General features: G+C 42.8%; 1 protein-coding gene across 7 annotated transcripts in view; it reads right to left on the bottom strand.

Moving 5' to 3' along the window:
* Nucleotides 1–25,408, bottom strand: part of LOC122812252 (TLC domain-containing protein 4-like) — a 1,080,923-nt gene that overhangs the window by 137,000 nt on the left and 918,515 nt on the right. For all 7 annotated transcript variants that reach the window (XM_044084636.1, XM_044084635.1, XM_044084640.1 and 4 more), the window contains one exon: nt 12,093–12,151. In XM_044084636.1, the coding sequence (XP_043940571.1) occupies nt 12,093–12,151 (59 nt within the window). The remainder of the gene's footprint in view (nt 1–12,092; nt 12,152–25,408) is intronic.

The raw sequence follows: 25,408 nt of genomic DNA, 5'->3' as shown, positions 1-25,408 counted from the left end.
AGTGAGAATCGCTGTCCCTTGTTTTGGTGACAAGCCTTTGCCCACCATCGAAACTCCTGTTGCAGGCAGGGAATGAGAGCAATCGTTTCCAGGCTGTGGCAATGTTGTGTCCAGACACTTTTTAGGTACCATTGAAGTTTCCTCATATGCAGTCTTGCATATGGAATTAGTAGGATGCAGGATGCCATGAAGCCCAAAGCCTGCAGAATTTTTCTTGCAGATAACTGGGCCTTTGTTGCCATTTCCTTGAAATAGGCAGTCAGTTGCCTTTGTTTGTCTGGCATGAGATAAGCCATCTGGGCAGTTGTATTTAAGCTTGCACCCAGGAATATTACCTCTTGAGAGGGTACTAGTTTTGATTTATTTTCATTGACTGTGTACCCTAGGCATGTTAAAAGTCTTTTCACAAACGCCAGATGCTGTAGTAGAATGTCCTTGTTCTCTGCTTGAATAAAGCAGTCGTCCAAGTAAGGATATATTTGTATTCCTCTTTGCCTGCAGAAAGCAATTACTGGTGCCAGGCACTTTGTGAAGACCCTGGGCGCAGTAGATAAGCCTAAGAGCAGTGCAGAGAATTGGTAATGCTTTGAATCAGCCTTGAATCTGAGGTATCTTCTGCATGATTGTCTGATTGGGACACGCAGGTATGCCTCTTTTAGGTCTAAAGCGACGAGCCAAGCCTTTCTGCTCAGCATGGGCAGAAGCTGCTGTAAGGTCAACATCTTGAATTTTGGTATATCCAGGAAAGTGTTTAGAATAGATAGGTCCAGTATTTGCCTCCATGCTTTATCCTTTCTGGGTACCAAGAACAGTCTTGAGTAAAATCCTTGTCCCTGCTCTTGCTGTGGCACTTGTTGAATAGCCCCCATGTCCATGAGGGATGAAACTTGTTTTTGAGCCTCTGCCCATTGATTTTTTGGCAGGTCTGGCCAACCGTTTACCCTTGGCAGGGTATGGAAGTGAAACTTGTAGCCTTGTGACATTATGTCTAGAACCTATTTGTCCTGGGTTATAATGTGCCAATTTTGAGAAAAAAGTGCTATTTTCCCCCTAAGGATGCCGCCAGTAGGTAAGTGCTTGGTACAGGCAGGGGGAAGTCATTGGGACTGTTTCCTGTATGGTTGTGATTTGTCTTCTCTACTTTTGGAAGTAGAAGCACCCCATTGTTTAGACCTGTATGAACCTTGCAGCTGGGATCTGCCTCTAGGGCGTCTGGATCTGCCCCTTTGAGGTCTGACACTGGAAAGGACCAATTCTTTGTTGGCCAGTGTCTGCTAAACCTAGGTGGCTGTACTTGTAAGAAATCTTTGACCGTTTGCATAAATTTAGCTTTGTCCTCCATTTTCTTTGACATCTCTTCTGCCTTAACACCAAACAAGGTATCAGCTGTAATGGTGCATCTAATAATTTAGCTTTGACATGATCAGGCAGATTTTGTTCCTTTAACCAAGCATGCCTCCTAATTACAGAACCCGTAACAGCGGCCCTGCAGGAGGCCTCCAGAGAATCAAAACCACATTGCAAAGTATGCTTTCCAACTTGTTCAGCTGCATGCAATAAATCCTGCATTTCTTTGTTATCTGCACATTCAGAATTTACCAACATTTTCTGTTTAAGCAGTGTCATGACATATTGCTGATATTTTAGCATATGAAACTGGCAGTTTAAGGCCCTTATAGCCAAGGTAGCAGATGTGTAAATCTTTTTTCCCCATCTATCCAGAGCCCTAGAATCTCTGTCAGAGGGGGTAGGGTTTTTTGCAGCAGAAGCCTTAACCCCTTTGGGACCCTGAGAAATAGTTTCTGGGTCTGCAGCAGGGTTTTTGAAAAGGAATTTATGAGAGTCAGGAACCCTGCAGTATCTGTCAGGCTTAACAGGAGCTGGAGGTAAGGAGTCAGGGGTCAGATCAGACTCTGAAAACACATCATCTACAATGTCTAACACAGGTGGAATAGCTAGAGGCCTGTGTTGAGGTAGTAGAAGGAAATCCCAGAGCTTCTTCTTAGATTCTGAAAAATCTTGGCTCTCCCAGTGGAAATGCTCCCTCATGGTATGCAAGGTTTCCCCAAAGGAATTGTCCTCAGGAGGAGAAGCTGAAGGAACAGATTCTTCAGCATCGGAATCCTCATAGGGGGGAAGAGAATACTGCTGATCAGAAGAGGAATCAGAGGAAATGGAAACCTGATCTGAAGACTCATAGTCTGTCTCTTGCCTAGGCCTCTTATCAGGAGGGGGATGGGAACCCCTGATCAAGGTAATTAAGTCTTCGGCCATTTTGAGCATCTGTTTTTTGGGCATGGAGGCCTGTCCATGTGGCTGGAGAACTTGTTTCTTTGCTTTTAAAGGTGCTTTAGTATTTGCCTTTGAAGCTGAAGTCGGTTTAATGTATAGTTGTTTAGGTCTGAATACACCCTCAGAAGCCGATGCCTGCTCAGCGGCTCCGGACCCATCTGAGGGAATAGTTTCCGAGGCTCCAATACTTTGAGTTTCCAGCGGCCTGACCGACTCCACATGGGAGTCGGTAGCGGCCTGTGACTCTAAAGTAGCAGGCGTCAGGGGCTGCGAAAGTGCCTCACTGAGAACCGGCGACTGGCTTTGGAGAAGCTTCGTCATCGGTTTTGGACCTCGGTTGCCTGTCTTTTTTTCTCTTTACGCTTTATGTGAACTCTGGTAGCCAGATGGTAATCCGACGACATTGTATAATTAAATCTGCGTCCAAAATAGCTTAGTGCAAAATTGTACCAACGCTAAATAGTGCGTTGGTTAAATTTAGCACAAAACGGACAACTTGAAACGTCGTGGTCAGGGCCTAGGCAAGGAATACAGTAAGAATGAAAGCCCTTATGAGGTATTTGCTTCCCACAAGAAATACAATTATTAACTTTTTCTGACATCGGTCTGAAGCAAGAAAAAAGTTTCCCCAATGGGGTACTTAGCTTTTAATGAAGACTTCGGATCTGAAACTCGAACACGAAAATCTCAGGAGTCAGCCGACCGGTACTTGCGAACTGCTTCTGCTTCGGGCACCGCGCAGTAAGAACGACTGAAGAAAATGGCGTTGGTTGCATCTTTTATACCCCTGAAGTCAGGGAAGAGGAACCGCAACCGACGAAGGACCCAAGACTTTGGAATTCAGGCCGACTGAGGGCAACCTGCCAGCAGGATTACCCAAATGTAATGACTGCAACAGTGAAACACGAAGAACATCAGCCTTGAGTACTACAACATTTCATTATTCTGGCCAAAGGGAACAGGTTATACAGTACCTTGTAGCATCATTTCCTCTTAGCAGGGGTCCAACTAGGTGTTCCCGGTCTTCTGGTACAGATGGAACTCCTCTGTTTTTTTTTTGTTTTGTTTGGATGTACAGTGCAGTCTGTATCCTTTGGAGACTATCTACTAAGACCAACCGTCCCAAAGTTATGCTTAATCAGTTCTTGCAGAAAGCGACCAGCTGGCCCCCTATCCTAGGGCAATTAAGGAGAAGGGTCACGGGGGGCATAAAGAGCCAGAGTGGAGGTTTTGGGAGGGTTCTGAAGAAGCTGGTATTGCCACAGCTACTAAAGGATGAGGTACCACAGATTGAAATTTTTGGCTGTTTGCCTTTTCCCAACCTCCACTAGTAAGATCCTTGCTTACAGGGGTAATTTATGTTGCTTTTGGGAGTAGGATGATGAAACATTTGTTTAAGTGACTCCACAGTTTTCTCTTTGTCTTCCCATTTTTAAACTCATGGTAAGACAAGGGTCTGAAAATCAACTCCTTATTCACAAGGGCATAAATTCACTGCTTCCTACATGAGCATACTTGGTTAAAAGCTGAGTTGATGTGCAGTGTGCAGAAGCATACTCATATGAGCAAAACAGTTTCCTATGCAATTGTTTTCAAGCAGTTACTTCTGTCAAAGTGGTACGGCTATATATAACTAAAACTAAGGGACATGCACACATTAGCATGTAATATGCATCAGTGGCACAATCAAATTTAAGTGTTTTTAAAAAATGTAAGAAAACAGTACTTTTTTCAGGTGTCCCTAGCACCATTCATTTTTTCAGTACAATTTCAGCTATGCCAATTAAATCAGACTCCTGTATAACATCTGGTTACAGGACTCTGATTTTGGAATCTGGATAAACTACAGCTGTGTAAAACCTTACCATAACAGTAGATTTCTCTTCACTGTTGCAATATTCTTTACATTAGGGATTCCCTGCCAAGGACAGCTCAACATCCAGCCAGTATACCAAAGCCTTAGGAATATATAGACGTTGTACATCACACGTATGATCCCCAGTCAAGGCATAGGGCATAAAGGTGCTGTACGGACATACATACCTCAGAACTGAAAAGCCCCAGGAGGGACAAATATTCCTAGGAACTAGGAGAAACACATGCATATAGAAGGAGAAAGGAAAATAATTCCAACAAAGAAGACAGAAGAAATAGGGCAGAGCAGAAGGGGAGGAGGGAGGGAGTGAAGAGAAGGACATCTACTGTTATGGTACGTTATGTTATGTACTTTGTCCTTTCCTATCACTGTTTCAGTATTCTTTACATAAGGATGAGTACAAAAACTCAAGAGGAAATTTGAGAGGAGGAAGGCACAGAGGAGCCCTACAAAAAAACATGCAAGATAGATATGGCAAAGCCGGCTCTTGCTCTGGAAACAACATCCAGCTTGTAATGCTTAGGGAAGATATGGACAGAGGTCCAAGCATGGAACTGTTATCCAATCCTTTGAAAAAAGCACCAGAGGAAGCCACAGCCCTGGTAGAATTTGCCTTTACAGAGGTAGAAAGACATTTACCATGAAATGAATAACAAAAAGAGATAGCCTTAGAGATCCAGGATATGGTTTGCTTAGAAACAGCCAAACCTAGAGACATGGGATGAAAGGAAACAAAAAGCTGCTCAGATTTGCAAACGGCTTTCGTTTTATCCAAATAATACATGCACTGTCTATGCAAATCCAAAGTGTGAGCAGTCTTCTTAATAGCAGACTACAGAGAAAGAAAAAGGGAGGGCAAATTAATAGATTGATTAAGAGACAATTCATTAACCACCTTGGCATAAAAGAGGGATTAGTACAAACAGACACCCTGTTCCTATGAAAAAAAAACAAAAAAAGGAACAGCTATAAGAGCCTAGAGTTCAGAGACTTGCTTATCTGAAGTAAGGACCAAAAGAACAGTCTTGCAAGTACAATGTTGCAAGGAAGCTGAAGCTGCAAGCTCAAAAGGAGCCCGAGTTAATTTCTCAAGTACAAAATTGAGCTCCCTGTAGGATGGAATGGTTTTCCTGGGAGACCTGATATGAAGGATGCCTTTAAGAAACTGTCTGATGTCAAACCTAGAAGCAATAGGAGGAGTCAATGGCAGACATACAGGAACAGTTAAAGGTGAGGTTTTACCAAAGAATATGCTAACCCAGCATGGAACAATTCACGCAAATAAGAGAAAACAAATGAGATTCTCACAGAAAATGGATCCTGGTTATGAGAAAGGCACCACATAGAGAATCTCTTCCATTTAGACAAATATCATTTCCTGGTAGTGGGCTTCCTGGCCTCCTGCAGAACCCTAAGTACGTTCTCAGAAAAAAAGGTGCCTAAAAGGGATCAAAACCCTATGACCCACAGAGTCAGGTAAAGAGTGGACAAGTGAGGATGGGTCAAAGACCCCTTGTCTTGTGTGATAAGGTCCATACAGTGAGGTAACTTGCAGGGACTGCCCCTGGCTAGGTGAGGAAGGGGGAACCAATGCTGTCTGGGACAAAAGTGAGTCAGTAGTAAAATATTTAGGGATTCTTGCTTGATCTCGAGTAGGACCCTCAGAACCAGAAGAAGGGGTTGGAAAGCATAGAGAAACATCCCCTTCCAAGGAAAAGACAGGGCATCCACCTTCCAAGCTAGAGGACTGGGACTCTGGCACAAAAAAGAGGAAGTTGTCTGTTCAAAGGGGAGGCAAAAAGATCTACCTGTGGAGTACCCCGCTGATGGACAATGTCCAGAAACACATATCTGTGAAGAATCCATTCATGAGCCTGTTTACTGGACCTGCTCAAAGAGTCTGCCACTATATTTTGCTCTGATGGAATGTAGACAGCCTGAAGAGGAATTTGATACTAGACAGCTAGATCTAGCTAGAAACTTAAAAACTTCCTGAAAAAGGGATGAATGAGGATGTGAATATAAGGATCCATGAGGTCCAGGAATACTAGGAAAGCTTGGGGAAGAAGAAGATGGAACATGGTTTGAAGGGACAACATCAGTAAGTAAGGAACCTTCAGAAAAGTGTTGAGCTGAGAAAGATCCAGAATGGGTCTTCAGGTGCTTTCTTTCATAAGAACCAGAAACACCCTGGAATAAAACCTTTCCCTTCCTGATCAGGGGGCATGACTTGAATGGTGCCCTTAGCCAAAAGGCCCTGAAGCAGTTCTGGAAAGAAAGGAAGCTGTTCCTGAGGAGGTTGAGGGATGAACAGAAAAGGAAGAAGGAATTTCCACACCATGAATAATCCCTGATGGATGATGGACAGAACCCAAGAGTCTTGAGTGACCCTTAATCAACTGGGATGGGACAGGGAAAGACAAAGGGATAAGGGAACATGACCCAAGGAAAGGGGAAACAAACTGTCAGACAGTAGCTGGTTTGTCTTGAAAAGGAGGCTTCTGAGAAGTAGGAGTCTTGAGTAGACTTAAATGGAGGCACACACCTATAGCCCTTCTTACCTTTGGGAGGAGGGCGATGATGTTAGAGTACAAAAGCAGATTTGGATGGATAATTTCTCTGGAATGTAGGGACAAGAGAAACAAAAATATGTTTCAATTCCTGGAAGGCCTCACCTTTATCCTGGAGGGATTAAAAAGCTCAGCAGTAGCAGAGCAAAAACGGTTCTTATTATCAAGAGGAGCATCCAACAATTTAGCCTTAATATCATCAGGTAAGGGATGGAGACAAAGCCAAGAGTAACGTCTCAAAAGAGAACCAAAGGTAGCGGCTCTAGAGGAGGTATCAGCTGCATCATAACTACACTTAACAGACTGGCAAGCCACTTGAGAGGTACAGCCCAATGAGAAAAGGCCGAGACCTTCCCTTCTGAATCAGAGGTCAGAGATTGCCTGAGAAGCATGAAAAAGAAGGGCTAAACCATACATGGTCATATGAGTCTAGTAATTAATAGCTCGAAAAGCCCAGGTGGCAGTAGTATATTCCTTTTTGCCTAAATGTTCCATAGCTTTAATGTCCTTAACCAAAGCAAGTAGTTTAGTCGATGGAAAACGTTTAGAAAGTTTGTCAAGTGAGACAGACACTACAGAAGGATAAGCAGGACATTTGTTCAATAACTTACAATCATCAGGCACCTTCTAAAATCTCTCAGGCTTCTTAGGGGCTGGAGGCTGAGAATCAGGAGCCACAGAGGCTGCTGAAAAGGTATCTAAAAGGGCAGCCAAGACTGGAGGTACAGCAGAACGCTTAGGAGACGCCATCTGGAGGAGGTCATAATACCTCTTTTAAATATCAGAAACCTGAGAATGGTCACATTTAAAATATTTCATCAGGTGAGAAATAGTGTCCGCAAAGGAGAATTCTTCCAAAGGAGGGTATAGACTAACAGAGTTTTCCTCTTCAGATCCATAATCCAAGGGACAAGGGATTTGAGAGAAATATGCCAAAGACTCTACCCCAGAATCCAAATCCTCTTCAGAGGATTCCTGCTTTCTGGGCCTCTTAACAGGAGTAGATGACAGAGGAGGAGCAGGCACAGAAACTCCTTGGGGAGGATTTAAGGCCATTAAGACACTAAACAACCTCTGGGTAAAATTCTGCCATTCACATCGGGGATCTTTAGTGTCACGGGAAACATGCTTGTTTTTTTTTTTGAGGGACTTCTGCCCTAAAAACCCTAGGAGGTTCAGACACTTGCCTATGCACAACCAATGTAGAATGAATGTCCTCCCACACTAGGATTTGTGGTATCCCCCTCAGTTCCTCAGAAATAATCAGCCAAGGGTTCCCTCTCAACATCCGGAGTGGACATTTGTGTAGCCTCAGAGGATGTGCGAGAAGTAGGATCCATGCCGGCCTCCGACAGGGACATGGCAAAGGAATCCAAGACAACAATCTGGCAATCCTCTGGGCTTTCACCAGCATCAAGAGAGATGCCCGGGGTGGGGTGGGGTGGGGGTGGGACAGCAGCCAAATCTGACCTGAACTTTTTGGCCTTTTTCTTGGCAGCCAGCTGCCTTTTGAGACAAAAAGATTCTGCCATAGCACCTTCTTCCAACAATTTAAGACAATAGTTCTCTAAGTAAATCAACAAGGAGGAGAGACAACTATGTAGGGTCATAAGGACAAATGCTTGGTATATAAAACACTGTGTATGGTTGTGAGAAGCACCTAAACAGAAGAGACACTGCTCGTGACGATCTTTGCGGGAATCTGCCTCCCACACTGACATTTTCCCTTTCTGGATGACATGTAAACTCACAAAAAAATACAAGTAAAAGCAGATAAGAAGAAACCCCAATGGAGCACTTATCAGAAAAACAGCTCCATAACCAGCACAGAAGATGGAGCATTCAGAATGACAATCAATGACAGCATTCAGACTGGTGGCAAAGAAGTTCTGAGGTATGTACGTCCATACATCACCTTTATGCCCTATGCCTTGAGCAGGGAGCATACCTGTGACGAATGACATCTATATATTCCTAAGGCTTTGGTATACTGGCTGGACGCTGGGCTGCCCTTGGCAGGGAATGCCTTATGTAAAGAATACTGCAACAGTGATATGGGAGGGCATCTAATATTATTTTTTTTCTATAAAGCCATAAAAATACCTTTTATTTTTTGGCAAGTTTCACAGTCATGGAAGTGGTAGCTGTTTCTAGTTGATATAATTTCTCTGGATTTGTTTAAATGATATGCTTCTGATACTCCAGAAAATAGGCCTGAACACTAAGAATCCTGAAGAGCAGGGTTGTTGAAGTATAAATTTCCCCCACACTGTCAAGGAATTTGCTTTTACCATCACTGGATTGGACTGAGTATTGAGTATTCCACCCTAAAGTCAAACTATATTCCTCAGCAGTTTCTGGTGACAATGTATCTGAATTTGCAATGGGATTCTTGTACAGAAATCTGTACGGATTCTGAACCCAGTAAAATCTGTCAGGTCTCTTGATGGCAGGGGGGGGGTTGAAATCTGGCTTCAAGGATGCTGTCTGAAAAACATCCAAAATAGCTTCTTGGACAGTGGGATAACCACTGGTTCAGGGGAACCCAGGTCTCAGTAGTGCCAGTAGCTCTTGGGAATCAGGGGCCTGTTGAGACTACCATTTGATGCATTCTCTCATGACTGACAGAGCATCCCCAAACTATGTTCTCTGGCAGTGAGGACACTTGGGCCTTTGATTCTCTATCTGTGTCAAAGCCTAGAGTAAAGGAATGTTTTGACCTGTAGTCCAGTTCATCGGCCTCTGTAGAATCCGAGGAGTTAGTCTCTCTCTCTTAATGGAAACTTCTCTCTTCTTCTACGGTGTGTGTGTGTGTGGGGGGGGGGGGCTACAGACACACAGGGCTGTTCTAAATTTGGCCTTAGGCTACACAGAAACTGAAAGAAACCACAAGCCAACTTAAACACAATCCTAGAAGAGAGAGTGACTTGGTGGTTGAACCTCCCCCCTCCATTAAACCCTAAAACCCTAAATACGTTTTCCAAGGCAAATTACATTCTATTAAGTGAGAACATAAATAATATTAAAGCCCCCCTCTAACCCCAAAAACATGGCGGCCTATGCAGAAGTATACACAAATGCCCTGTACAACCACTTAAACAACTGCATAGAAACGTCACTGCTCTGTCTGAAGCTAGAAACATGGCATCAATAGGCCCTAACGGTATACAAGCTTATCTATTAAATAATTTGAAACATGAGCCTAGCACACCCATTTGAATTTCCATTTAACCACAGTCTCCAGACAGGCTTTGTCCCAGTAGAGTGGAGGACAGCAACAGTCATCTCTCTGCACAAGGGGGGGGGGGCTATCAACTGACCCTGGAAACTACCAGCACATAAGTCTGACTAGCCTCATATCTAAGGGTAGGGAAAGGATTATCATGGACCTGCTTAACAATGAAATAGGAAATCTTCAAACTCTAGACCAAACCTAGTTCGGCTTCCTCAAGGGCAGGTCCTACCTGCTCAGTCTGGTGGACTTCTTTGAGAAGGTCACCAAGGCCATGGATGAAGGTAGGATTGTGTATACTGCCCACCTTGAGACATGACCAAGGCATATGACACAATACCCCACTTGGGTATTATAGATAAACTCACAAAATTGAGCATTAACCTCTACATCACCAAATGGATGGCCAAATGGTTCATGGACAGGAAACAAGTTGTTAGAGTGAGGGAATCCACATCCAACAAGAGGCCAGTCAACAGTAGAGTACCACAGGGTCAGTGCTAGGACCCCTCCTGTTTCGATATATACTTTTCAGATGTCAAGACAAATGTAGATGGCCTTTGGCTGATCAAGTCTGCTGATGACTGCAAGTTGGGACAATCACTGACTCCCCAAACAATATTTATATATTACAGATATCTTACATGCAGACTAATGACTGGTGCCAGAGCCATGGGCTCAAACTAAATGTGAAGAAGTGCATAATAATACCCTTTGGGGAATCAAATACCGCTGAAAATTACAACACTGATAGCACCCCCCCCAAGAGTGGACCCAGTGGTGAGGAAATCCTTCTATGTGGCTTAGCTTACAAATATGGGATGCCATCCAGATCTAAGGATGTCACAGTATCACTGTACTCAGCCCACATTAGACCAATAATCAAATCAAGTACAATACACCCTTTGGCGTGTACCTCACCAGGCACCTGGAACCGTTTGCGTGTCCTCAGAGATTTCTCACAAAAAAAAAAAAAACACATGGTATAACCAATATGTCATATGTGGCTGATTCAGTTTTCTACCAATTACTGAGGGGTAATTTGGGCCTGACCTACAGGGCAGTCTCTGACCCAGCCCTGATGAATAGTTGCATTGATGCAAAACTAACTGCATATGGGTTACCAGCTCCAAAGATCTAAACATGATCCCTGACATGAAAAGATCATGCTGGAGAGACAGATATGTGCCCCAGAGATTGTCCCTCCTCTGGAACAGGCTTCCTATTCACGTGACACAGTGCCCTTCCCTGACCATCTTCAAGCACAATATGGACCAGTAGATGGGAAATCGCAAATTAACTCCTGGCTTGGCACCATGTCCATTACGGACAGAGACAGTCTGTGAAAATAGTCAAAACCTTGTTTGCTGACCTTTGTTTTCTTTCTCTTGGGGATAGAAAATTGGGGTAAAATATGGATAAAACTGGCCAGGACTGTAAAGACTCTTGAGCTGTTAGTCTAGTAATCTTCCATGAACATAAGAAACAACACCTAGGAATAAGAGGTGCTTTAGATACAGCTGCCGGGGTCTTGTGTGCACAGGTGGCTACTGGGAATTTGGGAATACTAGGGGGCATCTCTGGATTCCAACTTGAGGTCACAGATGTAAAATGGTGGTGGTGCCATTTCTGTCCTCCCTTTCTTTACTAATCAAATGTCTTTTTGAAGTGGACTTCAGGGAATAGACTTCCTACAAGCACACTAGGGGTTTTCTCAGGATAGTGCATACCATACACCTCTATGTATAGAAGTCTATTAACAATCAACATTCATAAAGATGCAGAAGGAAAAGGATCCTCAAAAAAGAACTCTTCTCTCGATGCTCTGCAGTTGTAAACCTAGACTGACTTTGAGCTGTGATGCACTTTTAGTCAACTCAATCACTGCAAGAAAGAACTAAAGAAGGCACAGGTAATGGTAACTTATATACCAAGTACATGAGGATGTCTGGGGTTGGGCTGCATCAGCCCAGCTGTGGGGAAACTATGTTCAGCTCTGAATGTCAGAACGAATGTTGGACTCAGCCAGTGGCAGAGAGCCCTAAATGTTTTGACTGCAGTACTGACCCACAGCATGTAACTTACCAAGTGATTACCAGATGAAGCCATAAATGAGACTTACCATATATGAGGTACCCAGAGGTGACAGCCACGTTCAGCTTGACTAATCTGGGGTCTCCCCTGAAAAGATATGAAGAAATTTTGATAAAACATACAAAAGACAAAGATGGCAATACTCTCAAGTTCAAACTTCACTGTTCGAGCCACAGCACTATCATGGAAAGTAACCACTAGTATTTTTTACAGCTAATTTTTTCTTCTAATCTCAGAAGCCAACTTTTACATTTGCTGCATATATCTGGGCCAGTTCTCTCCTATGACATGACACTTCAAAACAGTACCACATTTTAGATTACAAGTCAGTGACGACCAAGGAAGACATTTTCTGTCAGCCTTCTTATCTTGTCCTATAAAGTTTACAGTCAGTGTATGCCTCATAGGCATTCCTATACACAAAATGCTAGCAGCCTCCACTGTCCACACACATAAGACAGCTCCTAGTTGCCACAGGCTATCCTGCAAGAACAGAGAGATTAATGCCAAATTTGTCATAGCCTGACTGCTGCTTGAGAAGAGCAGTGCAATATCTCAAAACCTTTATTCAACAAAATATGTGATGCAATAAATAAGCATACAAAATGTATAAAACACAATTAAACAAGAGAATGGAAGGCCACAACACACAGAAATCAAGTACGATACTGCCTTTACTGATTTTATACTTCCAAGCACCATAAAGTCATACAAATATATGTTTCTAAATCTCAATAAGCAGGATGGACAATGCCGTCTTTGTGTACTGAAGTTGACTTCAGAGGGCCAAAATGTGTGATACACTTCATAAAGTGTGACACAAGCAGGTTGTAGGCAGCATCACAAATGCTCTTCACCACATGCTGAAGCCAAATTCAATCAATCTATGTCTCTTCAGATGACTGGTCTCCGGACAAGGCAACAATTGTGCTACATCCATTTCACTCAGCAGTGACAAATCAATGCTCACTGTAAGGAAATGGCAGCCTAATCACACGCAGGAGGAGCTGGCAGGATGCCACGGAGAGCTAATGCAACTAGGCATTTATTTTTATTTGTTAAGTAGTTACGTGGGCTGATCTAATCATTTCTCCTGGCAAAAAGCTTGAAATTCAGAGCTAAAGTAAAGTTACAATCTATAGTCAACACAAAGTCTAAAGAAATGTGGCACTATTTATAAACATGGTCTGCAACTGTGCAGGGTTGCTACTTGATTTAAGACGTATACCAAAGCTCTGCATGATTCATAAAGGGACATTTGCAAACAGGCGTAACAACATATGCAACTGTGTAGCTGAAGGAGTCCAGGTACACAGCTGGTGTTCAAATGAAGACCTATAGCACACCAGACAAGTCACAAACCTGTGAATCATGTGTGACACTCTAGATTGTGCATTAGGGACAGGGATTTAATTTATAGCTTGCTGGCATCCAGTGCCCAAGAAATAGTGATGTGATACTCAGTATAACATGGTTGAATAATAACATTGCCTTGGAATGAATACAAAAATATGTATTGGAATGAAAGCAAATCCCTATGTTGACTGCAGTGCAGATAAGAGTTCTAGTACTCCACAGACATGGCCAGGGGATATTTTTAAGAATCACCCTTGGCACTGATAACCGAGTAGGGATGCTTTACGGTCCATCTCCACATCCTATGTATAAATCACCTTGCTGTAGCAGGCATAAAGCTAGCACAGTACATCTCACTCTCTTCACTCCCCTCTAGACCCATAACCATGTGTGTGTACACGTCCCCTTGTCCCATAACCATGTGTGTGTACACGTCCCCTTGTCCCTTCCTGTCTTTATGTGAAAGTGTGTTACTTTGACGGTTAGCTTTTTTCCCATCCTAAAACCATTGCTGCATACTTTAAGCAGTCCATATCATGACACTAATTAAAATGCGTTCTGTATACGGTAACAAGGAGAACAGTTATCTCTGATTGTACTTGCTTGCTCTTATGAGTCACATCTAAACCACCACAAATAAAGCAACTTTACACTGTTGGCTCAGTATGTGCCTCACTAAGTTGCTCCATTACCTTAACGGATTAATAGTGCTACAATTACTGATCCCCGGTTATATACTGTATTGTGTAAGGGTCTTTAGAGCTACTTATCTTTACATAATTGGGACTCTGCTTCTTTACACAACTGATGAACCTTTGGTCAGTCTATCTATCTGTATTTTATCATTAGCATGGTTCACCCTCATGAATCATATTACAGTTCAGTGCATGATGGTTGTACTCAAACACATACTGCATTTATAATATGAGGTCAAACAAAAGGGGTTTGGCTGTTTAACTCAGACGGTTACTTTGTGGTAATCAAATTATCAAGGTTGCAGGTTTGATCCCCATATGGGCCACATTTTTGGCTCTTTTTGACTGAGCTATTCAAGGATGCACAGCCCAGTGCCTGAAAAATATGAAGAAACTACAAATACAGAGCCCTTTTTCCAGCTACTGGGATTCAATGACAAACTTTTTTTGCTGTGTACCATCACTCAACATGTTTCATAACTGGTCAGCTGTTCAGAGTTTTAGACTTTAAACACAGAATCCTTTCATGGAGTGGCTTTTATGTATGAATTGCACAAGACTGCACTACCCAGTACCTGAGAAACAGGAAGAGACTTCAAATACCCAGCCCTTTATCCCATCTACTGGGCTTCAATGAGTTACACTAGACACAATGGTGCATTCCACAAATACTCCCTTTTTAAGTCTGCATTTGTTACATGTAATCATCTACAAGTAAGCTAAGACTCTCACTTTTTAGACCCATCTCCTAATATCTGTTTTGTTACTGCTGTCGTTGCTATAATGTTCCCTTCTACTTGACTAGGCCACTGCTGTTATTGTATACATTTTCTTTTCCAACTACTTTTTTAACTGCCTTTACATAATACATTTTTGTTTCATTTTATTATTTGTTTGATATGTAACAAAAGCCCACAATAGTTTTGTTATTACACTATCATCTAAACTCTCTTCATCCCTGCGTTTGCTGTTCCCAAACTGATTTAATTTCATTACGGCAGTGAGTTGTTCACATCTTGCCTGCATTGAGATGTAGCTTCTGTGCTTACACTGTGTTCCTTTTAATGCACTACAGTATCATCCGGCTTTCTGTTATTACTTAGTTTTATATAGTTAACTTCGGTGGACTCCATACCGGTTTTATTTTTTGTAGTCATTTTGTGCTATTTTTTTCACAGTGTGGCATAGAGCACATGTTTTACACTGTGGTACAGAGTACACTTTATTCTTTATTGCCCTTTTGTACAAAATCTTTTTATAGTGTGTATTTTTTACAATACAGTAAATACTATGTATTTGAGCATGATATAATGTGTTATTACCCTTGAGTTTCCTATTAAGTTAGTAACTTGTACCAATTTACTTATCCTCTGTTGGTTTCCTTCTTTCTCTGTGTGGTATCATGTGCTATTATCCCGTAAAGTGCAGCTATCTACTTATCCACTGTTGGGTACCTCTTTCTCACAGCATCATAGGATCATAGTAGGTTACTAGGCTATCGATCTGGAGATCATTTCAAGCCTAGACATTTCATCCCAATGTAATAGCATACAAGACTTCCGCGGTGGTGCAGTGGTAGCGTTGTTGCCTCACAGCAAGTGGTTCTCCCATTCGATTCAAGGCTTGGGTTGGGAGTGCCTTCTGTGTGGAGTCTGCATGTCCTCCCCGCAGTCGACTGGCCGTTCAAAAGACATGCGTTGAATGGGCGTGCCTTTGTTGAAGGTTGGGCTGGCAACTCGACAACATAAAAACCAACTGCCAATCATTAGTGGACCGGAGTTCCTCTGTGGCGACCCCTAACTGGGAAAAGCCAAAAGACAAACAACAACAACACTAGTCAGTACCCAAGGACTGTATTTAGTAATGACTGCCCAGCTCCAGGAGGTGAGTGGGCGCTAACCCCAGTATGAATTTATGGTGCCCCATCCACTCGTACAGATTCCTTCTGAACAGTGTCATAGAGGTGCACTGTTTCACATAAACTGGCAGCGTATTCGAAAGACACAGCAGTCACTGGGAGACAGATCTCTCCCCCCAGCATATCCTGCCCAAGTTGCGGGCCATAGGCCATATTTAGGTCCCTGGAATGGGTAGCTCTAGTCCCGTATGATTTATGGATGTGCAGCAAATTCATTAGGCTTGGGTCAGAGATTGCTCTGCAAGCCAGGCATCAGTCTCCCGTAAGAAGTCTATACGATAAAGAGTATAGTGACAGGGACTTCTGTCAGTCTGTGTAAGGCACGTGCTGGAGTCCCTTGATCATCTTTGTTAGAAACCTCTGAGGTCTCTCCAGTTGCTGCAGGTGCTCTGTACATTACATGCTAAAAGGGGCATTATACTCAATTATGGGCCTGATTAGTGACTAGTATACAGAGGTTATAATCTCCTTTGCTCTAGAGGCTATGCATTTGCTAATTAAGTGTGCTACGTAGAAAGCCTTCCTTGCTGCAGTAGACACATGGTGGTCAAAGGTAAGGCTACAGTCTACTTGTGACCCCAGATCCCTTACCACTCCGTAGGTACATAGTGGTATTGTTAATTTGATAGTGTGAAGGGACATTGCTTTTACCAAGGGGAATGATGATGCATTTCTTTGCATTTAGTTTGAGACTGTGACTAAGACACCAGTTGTTGGTCTGTGTAAGACCTTCCTGACGTATACTGGCATAATTTCAGGACAGTTTGCAGTCGCCGCAGACTTGGTTAGCTACAGCCACTTAGTTTTGGCCTCAACTTCTGAGACGTATGTACCAAACAGTAGGGGGTCCGGCATTGACCCTTGTGGCAACCGGCTGGCGACAGGTCTGCTCGTTGATATGATGTCACCCACTCTGACAGTGTGTGACCGGTTTGTGAGCCAATTGGCAACCCATGTTACAACAAAGGGGTTTATATTCAGTTTGCTAAGTTTATTGGTAATGCCCGAGTGTGGGATTGTGTCAAAGGCCTTGGGCAAGTTGAGGTATGCTATCTGCACAGATTTACCCTTGTCAATGGCCCTGGTCACATTTTTGAAGAAATCCACTAGGTTTAATAGGCAGGATCTGCCCTTGACGAATCCTCCGAATTGGGTAGGATCCATGGTTTAGAAGTCACCTATGTCTTTTAATTATGGGATCAATGATGATGCATTCTACGGCCTTACAGATGAGGTTGGTCAATCTTATGGGTCTATAATTCAACAGGTCTGTTGCTAAGTCACCTTGTGGAGGGGAATAACTGTTGCTGTTCTCCATTCCACAGGAACATAGCCTGTGGCTAGACTGTGATTGAAAAGGGTACTTAATGGTGATGCTAGTCCATGTTTCAGCTTGTTTAGAAGACAGTCTGGGATACTGTCTGGTCCCATAGAGGCTGTGTTTTTTGCCTTAGACAAGACTTTTTAATGACCTGCACTTCGGGTATGCAGGGTGGGGAAGAGTTGGAGACAAGGTTTGTGATAAGTTTAGAGTGGATAAGGGAGTGAAATTTTCACCAAATCTGTCCGCCAGTAGGTTTGCTATCTGTGTGAGATCAGTGTGTGATACCGTTAGTCACTAGTTCGGCATATGCTTGGGTCCTACTTTCAGGCTGTGTACATAGCTGTAAAAGGCCTTATGGTTATCCTTGGCTGTGATTGCTAAGTTTTTCTCAAAGTTACCCTTAGAGGATTTGACAGGTTGTCTAATTTGCCTTTTGAAGCTGTGGAGGGTGCAGTTCCACTGTTGGGGCCTTGCCTTAGTTTTTCTAAGTAGCAACTTTTTGCATTTGTTTAAAGTTTGTTGAAGGTGGATGTCCACCAGGGCAGCTTGCCTTTACTTGGGGCTTTGGCTTTGATTCTCTCTGGAACAGTCGAGTCTATACACTTATACAAGTGATTGTACAGGGCTTTAGTGTAAGCCTTGGTGCAATTACCACTTCCAGCTGGGGGAAAGGCCTGGAAAGCATTTAAACCTTCCCCTAGGGGGGTACAGTTTGCCCTAGTGAAGTTTTTTAGTCTGACTTCACCCTTTGTGAGTTATGGTGTTCGACCCTCAATTACTCATTGAAAAAGGAAAAAATGAGGTATTAATTATTCATGTTGTGGTGTGCTGACGAATTAGAATCCTGAGGTTAGAACTGCTCAGCAGTCTAGTATACACCTATGAACCTGCATTCTTAAAAGATAGTCATCCTGGCTATGAGCCTACACCCATGAGGTCACTAGAGCCTATAAACACGCACACTCATACACTATACAGCAATGTCTTAGTTATAGGTGACTCTATATCAGGCATACAGAAGCTCCTCTCTCCAGGCTGAACAAGAAGAGGTTGATGGCTGTCTCCTGCTTGGTTCCGTAAAATATCTAAGACCCTTAGGTCTCTCCAGTCTCCAACATAAGTGCAAATATGTCCTTGTGGTTGCCAATGTGGGTAAACAATCTCAGACTATCTTCCCTGGGTGAGATGCAGACAGACATGGCTGAGGTCTCCATGCATGTGTCCACGGCACAAAAGGCAGTAGTCGAGCAATATCTCGCCATCTCCAAGAATAATGCCAGAGTTCAAAGATAAAATAATTAACTTTAACAAATGGCTCAGCAAAACTAGTGTCATTCTTGGGGATCCAAAGTTTATCAGCATGAGAGATGATGGCTGTCTGTCTGGTCTGCTTCACAGGCTCATAGATGATTACTAGGCTAATGACCCCAGAGTGCCCTTTTAAGCCTAGCCATGCTTCCCAAAGGTGACAATCAAATTCCGTACTTTGCGACTGTAAGATAAACATCTTGACCATTATGCAAAACCCACAGAGAGCTCCTCTCACCAGCTTCATCAAAGATAATCTGCACCTCTCCCACTAAGACTTCTGAATACTGACCAAAACATATGTTTCCCCCACAGCATCTTTTTGTTTTATGCAAAACCTGTCTTCTGAACAAACCAATGTAGCAAATTCAAATCTGTCTCACCTTAAGGGGACACTGCTCAGTGTTATTAGTCTAAACAAAAAAATGGCTGCCTTTGAGGCCTTCCTGTTCATTAGACGTACACATATCTGTGTAGTTAGTTAAATGCTGTTTCAATGCTCTGACAACACTCCCTTTATAGTTCCTATCATTCAGCTGGATGTTCTGAATGCTGTTGGGGACTGACTATTCTAATCTGCAGCCAGGGTTGCCAGACGTCCCTATTTGGGTGGGACTGTCCCGAGATCAGCAGCCTGATCCCGAGTCCTGCCCTGCCGGTTTAAATCCCGGCCAGCCTCCGCTTTGTTTGTTTTTTTTTTGATTGTCCCGTATACCTGGCATACGGGCCAATCAAAAATTGCTAAACACGGAGCTTCTTGTGTTCCGCATTAAACACAAGAAGCTCCGTGTTTAGCAATTTTTGATTGGCCCATATGCTGGTATACGGGCCAATCAAAAATCGCTAAACACGGAGCTACTTGTGTTGACTGCGGAACTGCAATGCATTAAACACGAGAAGCTCCGTGTTTAGTGCAGAGCTACTGAGCGAGCTCATTTCTTTAATGTGGAACTCTGTTCTGCATTAAAGACCTTTTTTTTTTTGGTCTTCAGTTTGACTGCGGAACTGCAATGCATTAAACACGAGAAGCTCCGTGTTTAGTGCAGAGCTACTGAGCGAGCTCATTTCTTTAATGTGGAACTCTGTTCTGCATTAAAGACCTTTTTTTTTTGGTCTTCAGTTGCCGAAGACCTTTTTTTTTTTTTTTGGTCTTCACTTCTTCACTTGCCGTGAGAGACCTTCTTCTTTTTTTTTTGTCCCTACCTGGGGGGCTGGAAATCTGGCAACCCTGTCTGCAGCCCAACCACCTGCTGCCAAGTTCACAAATCTAAAACTCCTAGAAACCAAAGACAATAAACATGACTAACTACTATATTATTTCCTTCTACAAATCCTCCCAGCTGTCCCCTATAGATAATGATATCAACATAAATCTGGTGGTGAGTTTACCTACTACACACGATACAATAATCTCAGGTGACTTCAATTACTACTAAATGACAAAAGTACAGTACTAATGACAAATATACAAAATGTTTCCTAAACTTGCAGCATAAAAAGGACTTACTGACAGGATAGGTATCTGCCAAGTGCATCTCCTACCCATGGAATCAAAATGACCTACACATCAAACAATATAACACCCCAGCCATCAATTCACTCCAGAGAATGCAGTATGGCCTGCCTATTTGATTGGTTACACCAGCTAATTACTTAATGGTGATCTAGACCATCTGTATAGTAATAATGTACAAATGTAAAATTATTACATGATTTTTGCAGAAGTTAGGCAAGTTGAAATAGACAAAGCCTCTTTCAGTAGTGGCCTGGGTGAAAAGATGAAAATATAATGCAAATAAAACGAAATGAAAAAAGTACAAAAATTTAAAAAAAAAATGAATACAGACAACAACAACAACACTCAGTGAAGAACATAATAGCGTGTATGTAAATTTATAACAGCAAACAATTTGTGAGATATTGTGGTTTATGATCGGGTCGCCAATAGTAACCACAATGTTATGTGCTCAAGACAAGGATACCAAGAAGTTATCCTTGAGAGTGAAGCTCGAGAAGTGAAGCTTGGTATCCATGTCAAAAACACATAATAACTGGTTACAGTGCAATGAAAAAGTATTTGCCCCTTCCTGATTTCTTATTTTTCTGCATGTTTGTCACACTTAAATGTTTCAGCTCATCAAACAAATGTAAATATTAGACAAAGATAACCCAAGTAAACACAAAATGCAGTTTTTAAGCGATGATTTTATTTATTAAGGAAAAAAAATATCCAAACCTACATGGCCCTATGTGAAAAAGTAATTGCCCCCCCTTGTTAAATCATGAAGTAACTGTGGTTAATCACATTTTTGGGAAAGCTGAGTTCAATTTCACTAGCCACACCCAGGCCTGATTACTGCCAGACCTGTTGAATTAAGAGATCACTTAAATAGAACCTGTCAGACAAAGTGAAGTAGGCCAAAAGATCCCAAAAAGGAAGACATCATGCCGCGATCTAAAGAAATTCCAGAACACATGAGAAACAAAGTAATTGACATCTATCAGTCTGGAGAAGGTTACAAAGCCATTTCTAAAGCTTTGGGACTCCAGCAAACCACGGTAAGAGCCATTATCCACAAATGGAGAAAACATGGAACAGTGTTGAACCTTCCCAGGAGTGGCCGGCCTACAAAAATTACCCCAAGAGCGCAGCGATGACTCATCCAAGAGGTCCCAAAAGAATCCAGAACAACATCTAAAGAACTGCAGGCTTCACCTGCCTCAGTTAAGGTCAGTGTTCATGACTCAACCATAAGAAAGAGACTGGGCAAAAATGGCATGCATGGCAGAGTTCCAAGGCGAAAACCACTGCTGACCAAAAAGAACACAAAGGCTTGTCTCACTTTTGCCAAAAAACATCTTGGTGATCGACTTTTGGGAAAATATTCTGTGGACTGAAGAAACAAAAGCTGAACTTTTTAGGAGGTGTGCGTCCCATTACATCTGGCGTAAAAGTAACACAGCATTTCAGTAAAAGAACATCATGCCAACAGTCAAACATGGTGGTGGGTAGTGTGATGGTCTGGGGCTGCTTTGCTGTTTCTGGACCTGGACGACTTGCTGTGATTGATGGAACCATGAATTCTGCTCTCTACCAAAAAATCCTTAAGTAGAATGTCCGGCCATCAGTTTGTGACCTCAAGCTGAAGTGCACTTGGGTTTTGCAGCAGGACAACGATGCATAACACACCAGCAAGTCCACCTCTTAATGGCTGAAAAAAAAAAACAAAATGAAGGTTTTGGAGTGGCCTAGTCAAAGTCCGGACTTGAATCTAATTGAGATGCTGTGGCATGACCTTAAAAAGGCAGTTCATGCTTGGAAACCCTCCAATATGGCTGAATTAAAACAATTCTGCAAAGAAGAGTGGGCCAAAATTCCTCAACAGCGATGTGAAAGACCCAATGCCAGTTATCGCAAATGCTTGACTGCAGTTGTTCCTGCTAAGGATGGCAAAACCAGTTATTAGGTTTTGGGGCCAATAACTTTTTCACAAAGGGCCATGTAGGTTTGGATAGTTTTTTTTTCCTTAATAAATAAAATCATCACCTAAAAACTGCATTTTGTGTTTAATTTAGTTATCTTTGTCTAATATTTACATTTGTTTGATGATCTGAAACATTTAAGTGTGACAAACATGCAAAAAAATAAGAAATCAGGAAGAGGGTAAACATTTTTTCATTGCACTGTATAATCAATGAGACCCGATCATAACTCTTTGTATCGCACGTAGTTTTATCTAATCTGTGTACTACCTGTTACAAAAAAAAAACCCAGTAAAGCACCTGGTTAGTGCTGTCACATAGAAAGCAAGTAAGGAAAAAGTCAAGGACAGATTTTAAAAACTGCCCTAATTGAAATGAGTTTCTTACAAACTGACGTCTGTAAACTACCACAGATATATAACAAAAGCTCTTCAGGGGCAGTTGAGAGTGAAGGAACATCCCTTCCCTGATACCATACACCATGGCAGTACTTAGGGAGTGTGTGACATTTGTAAATCAGTAGTCTCGCACTACAGTTTTGCTTAACCAGGGTATTACTTAACTGATTTTTGACCGTAATCATAGCACTGCATGCACTACATTAAAATTACAGACACAAGCAAATACAGACATGTCAGAAATGTTTTTCCTACAGGTGACTGAGATCCAGGCAATCAAGTTGTGGTTGGCTGCACACCACTAGCAGATTTTGTTTTATTTATTTGATTAATTTGTTTGTTAGCTAGATAAGGGGCTGATCCAAAATTTTAAGCCATGGATTTGGCACTAAGTATTCGTCTGTATCAGACCTTACTGAAGGGTGTTCTCTTCTTGGGGGAGGGGATTCAATGACTGCTCCCAGTTTGCAATCATCTTCTAACTTGATTAGCCAGAGGCCTTGGATATTGGCTTTGAAATCCGAGAAGTAGATGTCAAAGAGAAGTGGGCCCAGCACACAGTCCTGGGGGACTCCACTGGTGACTGACCTCTTTGTGGAGGTAACCTCACCAATTCTAACCTCTTGGGTCCTATCACCAAGCCAGCTAGCTATCCAAAGTCTTATAAAGAGGTTTATACTTAGTGCCATGTTTGTTGACAATGACAGAGTGGGGTATTGTATCAAATGCTTTAGCTAGATCAACGTAGGCAGTATGCACCACTTTCCCCTTCTCCATTGCTTTAGTGACCTTTTCAAAGACGTCTACCAGATTTAGTAAGCATTACCTTCCTCTGACAAAGCCAAACTGGGATGGATCCGGTGTCTGGAGGTCTCCTTGCCCTTGCTAACCTAGTAAGGCTAACCATGCTTAAACCTACCCATGCTTCCCAAACCTCTGACACACCTCCAGACTGGTAGCCCAACATAACGCATCAGAGACACTTCAGGTGCAGCTAATACTGGTAAGACAGTGATTCAGGTTGTAGCCTGCTATAGGTCCAGAACCATGTTGCAAGACTCACACTCCACGTTCCGAAGCACCCTGAAGAATATTAGGGTCCAACCTAACACTCTCATACTGGGCAACTTCAACTACCTCCATTAACTGGGAAAACTACTCATGTACCAATACACTTGCCCAACATTTCCTGGAGTTCATTAATTCCAATACCCTGGACCAGCTCATTCTTACCCCCACTAGAGGCAGCAACATCCTTGACCTGGTCATTACTAACAAGGGCGACCGTTGCTCTATACCAATAGTCAGCTCCTCCCTGGTTAGATCTGACCACAAACTAATCACCTTCAAAATCCACCACCCCCCCACCGCAAAGGAAACCACCATGAAAAACTTCTCCAAAGCTAACTTTTGGATCCTAAAAACAGAGGTGGCCAACTTCACGGCACCCATGCAAATGGGGAATAGTTGCATGACTGCAGAATCATACACCAATGCATTGTACGAACACGTTCACAAATGCATGGCTCTCACCATACCCAATAGAACCAAGACGCTCTCCTCCAAGAAAAGGAAGCTAATCTGGTGGTCCCCTCCCATAAACAAACTCTACAACAGAAGGAGGAAACTGATGCGGAATAAGGTGAAGTCCCAAGACTGGAAAAACTCCCTTATCAGCCTCAACAAAAAGTTGAAATCCCTCATCAAATCCTCTAAAAACAGCTATGAAAACAGAATTGCAGCAGACAGTAAAGACTTCTATAGTTAAGTAAATCAAGGCCTTCTATAGTTAAGTAAAGAATCTCCACGGCAATACCCAGATTTGCTTTGAGCTACTGCACAATGGCACCTCTTATACTGAGCCAACAGATATTGCCAATATACTGTCCGACAGATTCAGTGCCAACTTCACCCCCCCCAAAGGACCAATCACAATACCAGTAGATTGCGAGGGACCCAGTATTACTGCTGTACAGGTTAATACAGCACTGTCCAAGGCCAAGAAAACAGCTTCTATGGGACCTGACAATATCCCTGGCTATGTTCTACATGAACTACAGAGTGAAATGGCACCTCACCTGTGTGCCCTGTTCAATTACAGCCTCACCTCAGGCTTTGTCCCTACTGAATAGCACACTGCTACAGTCATCCCTCTGCACAAAGGAGGAGTGACTACAGACCCTGGGAACTATCTCCCCATTAGCCTGACGAGTCTGATATGTAAAGCTATGGAAAGCATCATCATAGACCTAATAAACAAGAATATAGGGAATCTCCAAACTCTGGATCCCACACAGTTTGCTTTTGTGAAGGGTAAATCATGCCTGCTCAACTTGGTCGACTTCTCTGAGTCAGTCACCAGAGCTGTAGATATAGGCAAGGTGGTTCACACAGCCTACCTTGATCTGGCCAAGGCCTTTGATACCATTCCCCACTCAGGAATCATAGAAAAATTCACTAAGCTAGGCATCAACCACTGTATCACTAAGTGGGTTACAAACTGGCTCACACATAGAACCCACAGTGTGAAAGTAGCTGACTCCAAGTCAGACTACCAACTAGTCACGAGTGGAGTCCCACAGGGTTTGGTCCTGGGTCCTCTCCTGTTTGGTATCTACTTTTCTGAAGTCCAGGCCGACACGAAGGGACTCTGGCTGACAAAGTTTGCAGACTATTGCAAGTTGGGAGCTATTATTAACTCCCTAAGTGATGCTGACATCCTACAGAATGGCCTCACAGAGACCAACGACTGGTGTCAGAACCATGGACTTAAGCTCAATGGCAAAAAAATGTGTCGTTATCCCCTTTGGGAAAAACCCAGTTCCCATGAACTACCACACTGATGGTAGTCTACTGAACACA

Source organism: Protopterus annectens, chromosome 9.part0 (assembly GCF_019279795.1).
Source record: "Protopterus annectens isolate FY-2018-M chromosome 9.part0, PAN1.0, whole genome shotgun sequence".
Classification (NCBI taxonomy): domain Eukaryota; kingdom Metazoa; phylum Chordata; order Ceratodontiformes; family Protopteridae; genus Protopterus; species Protopterus annectens.
Note: the sequence above shows the minus strand (reverse complement) of the source record. Positions and strands in the feature narration are given on the sequence as shown.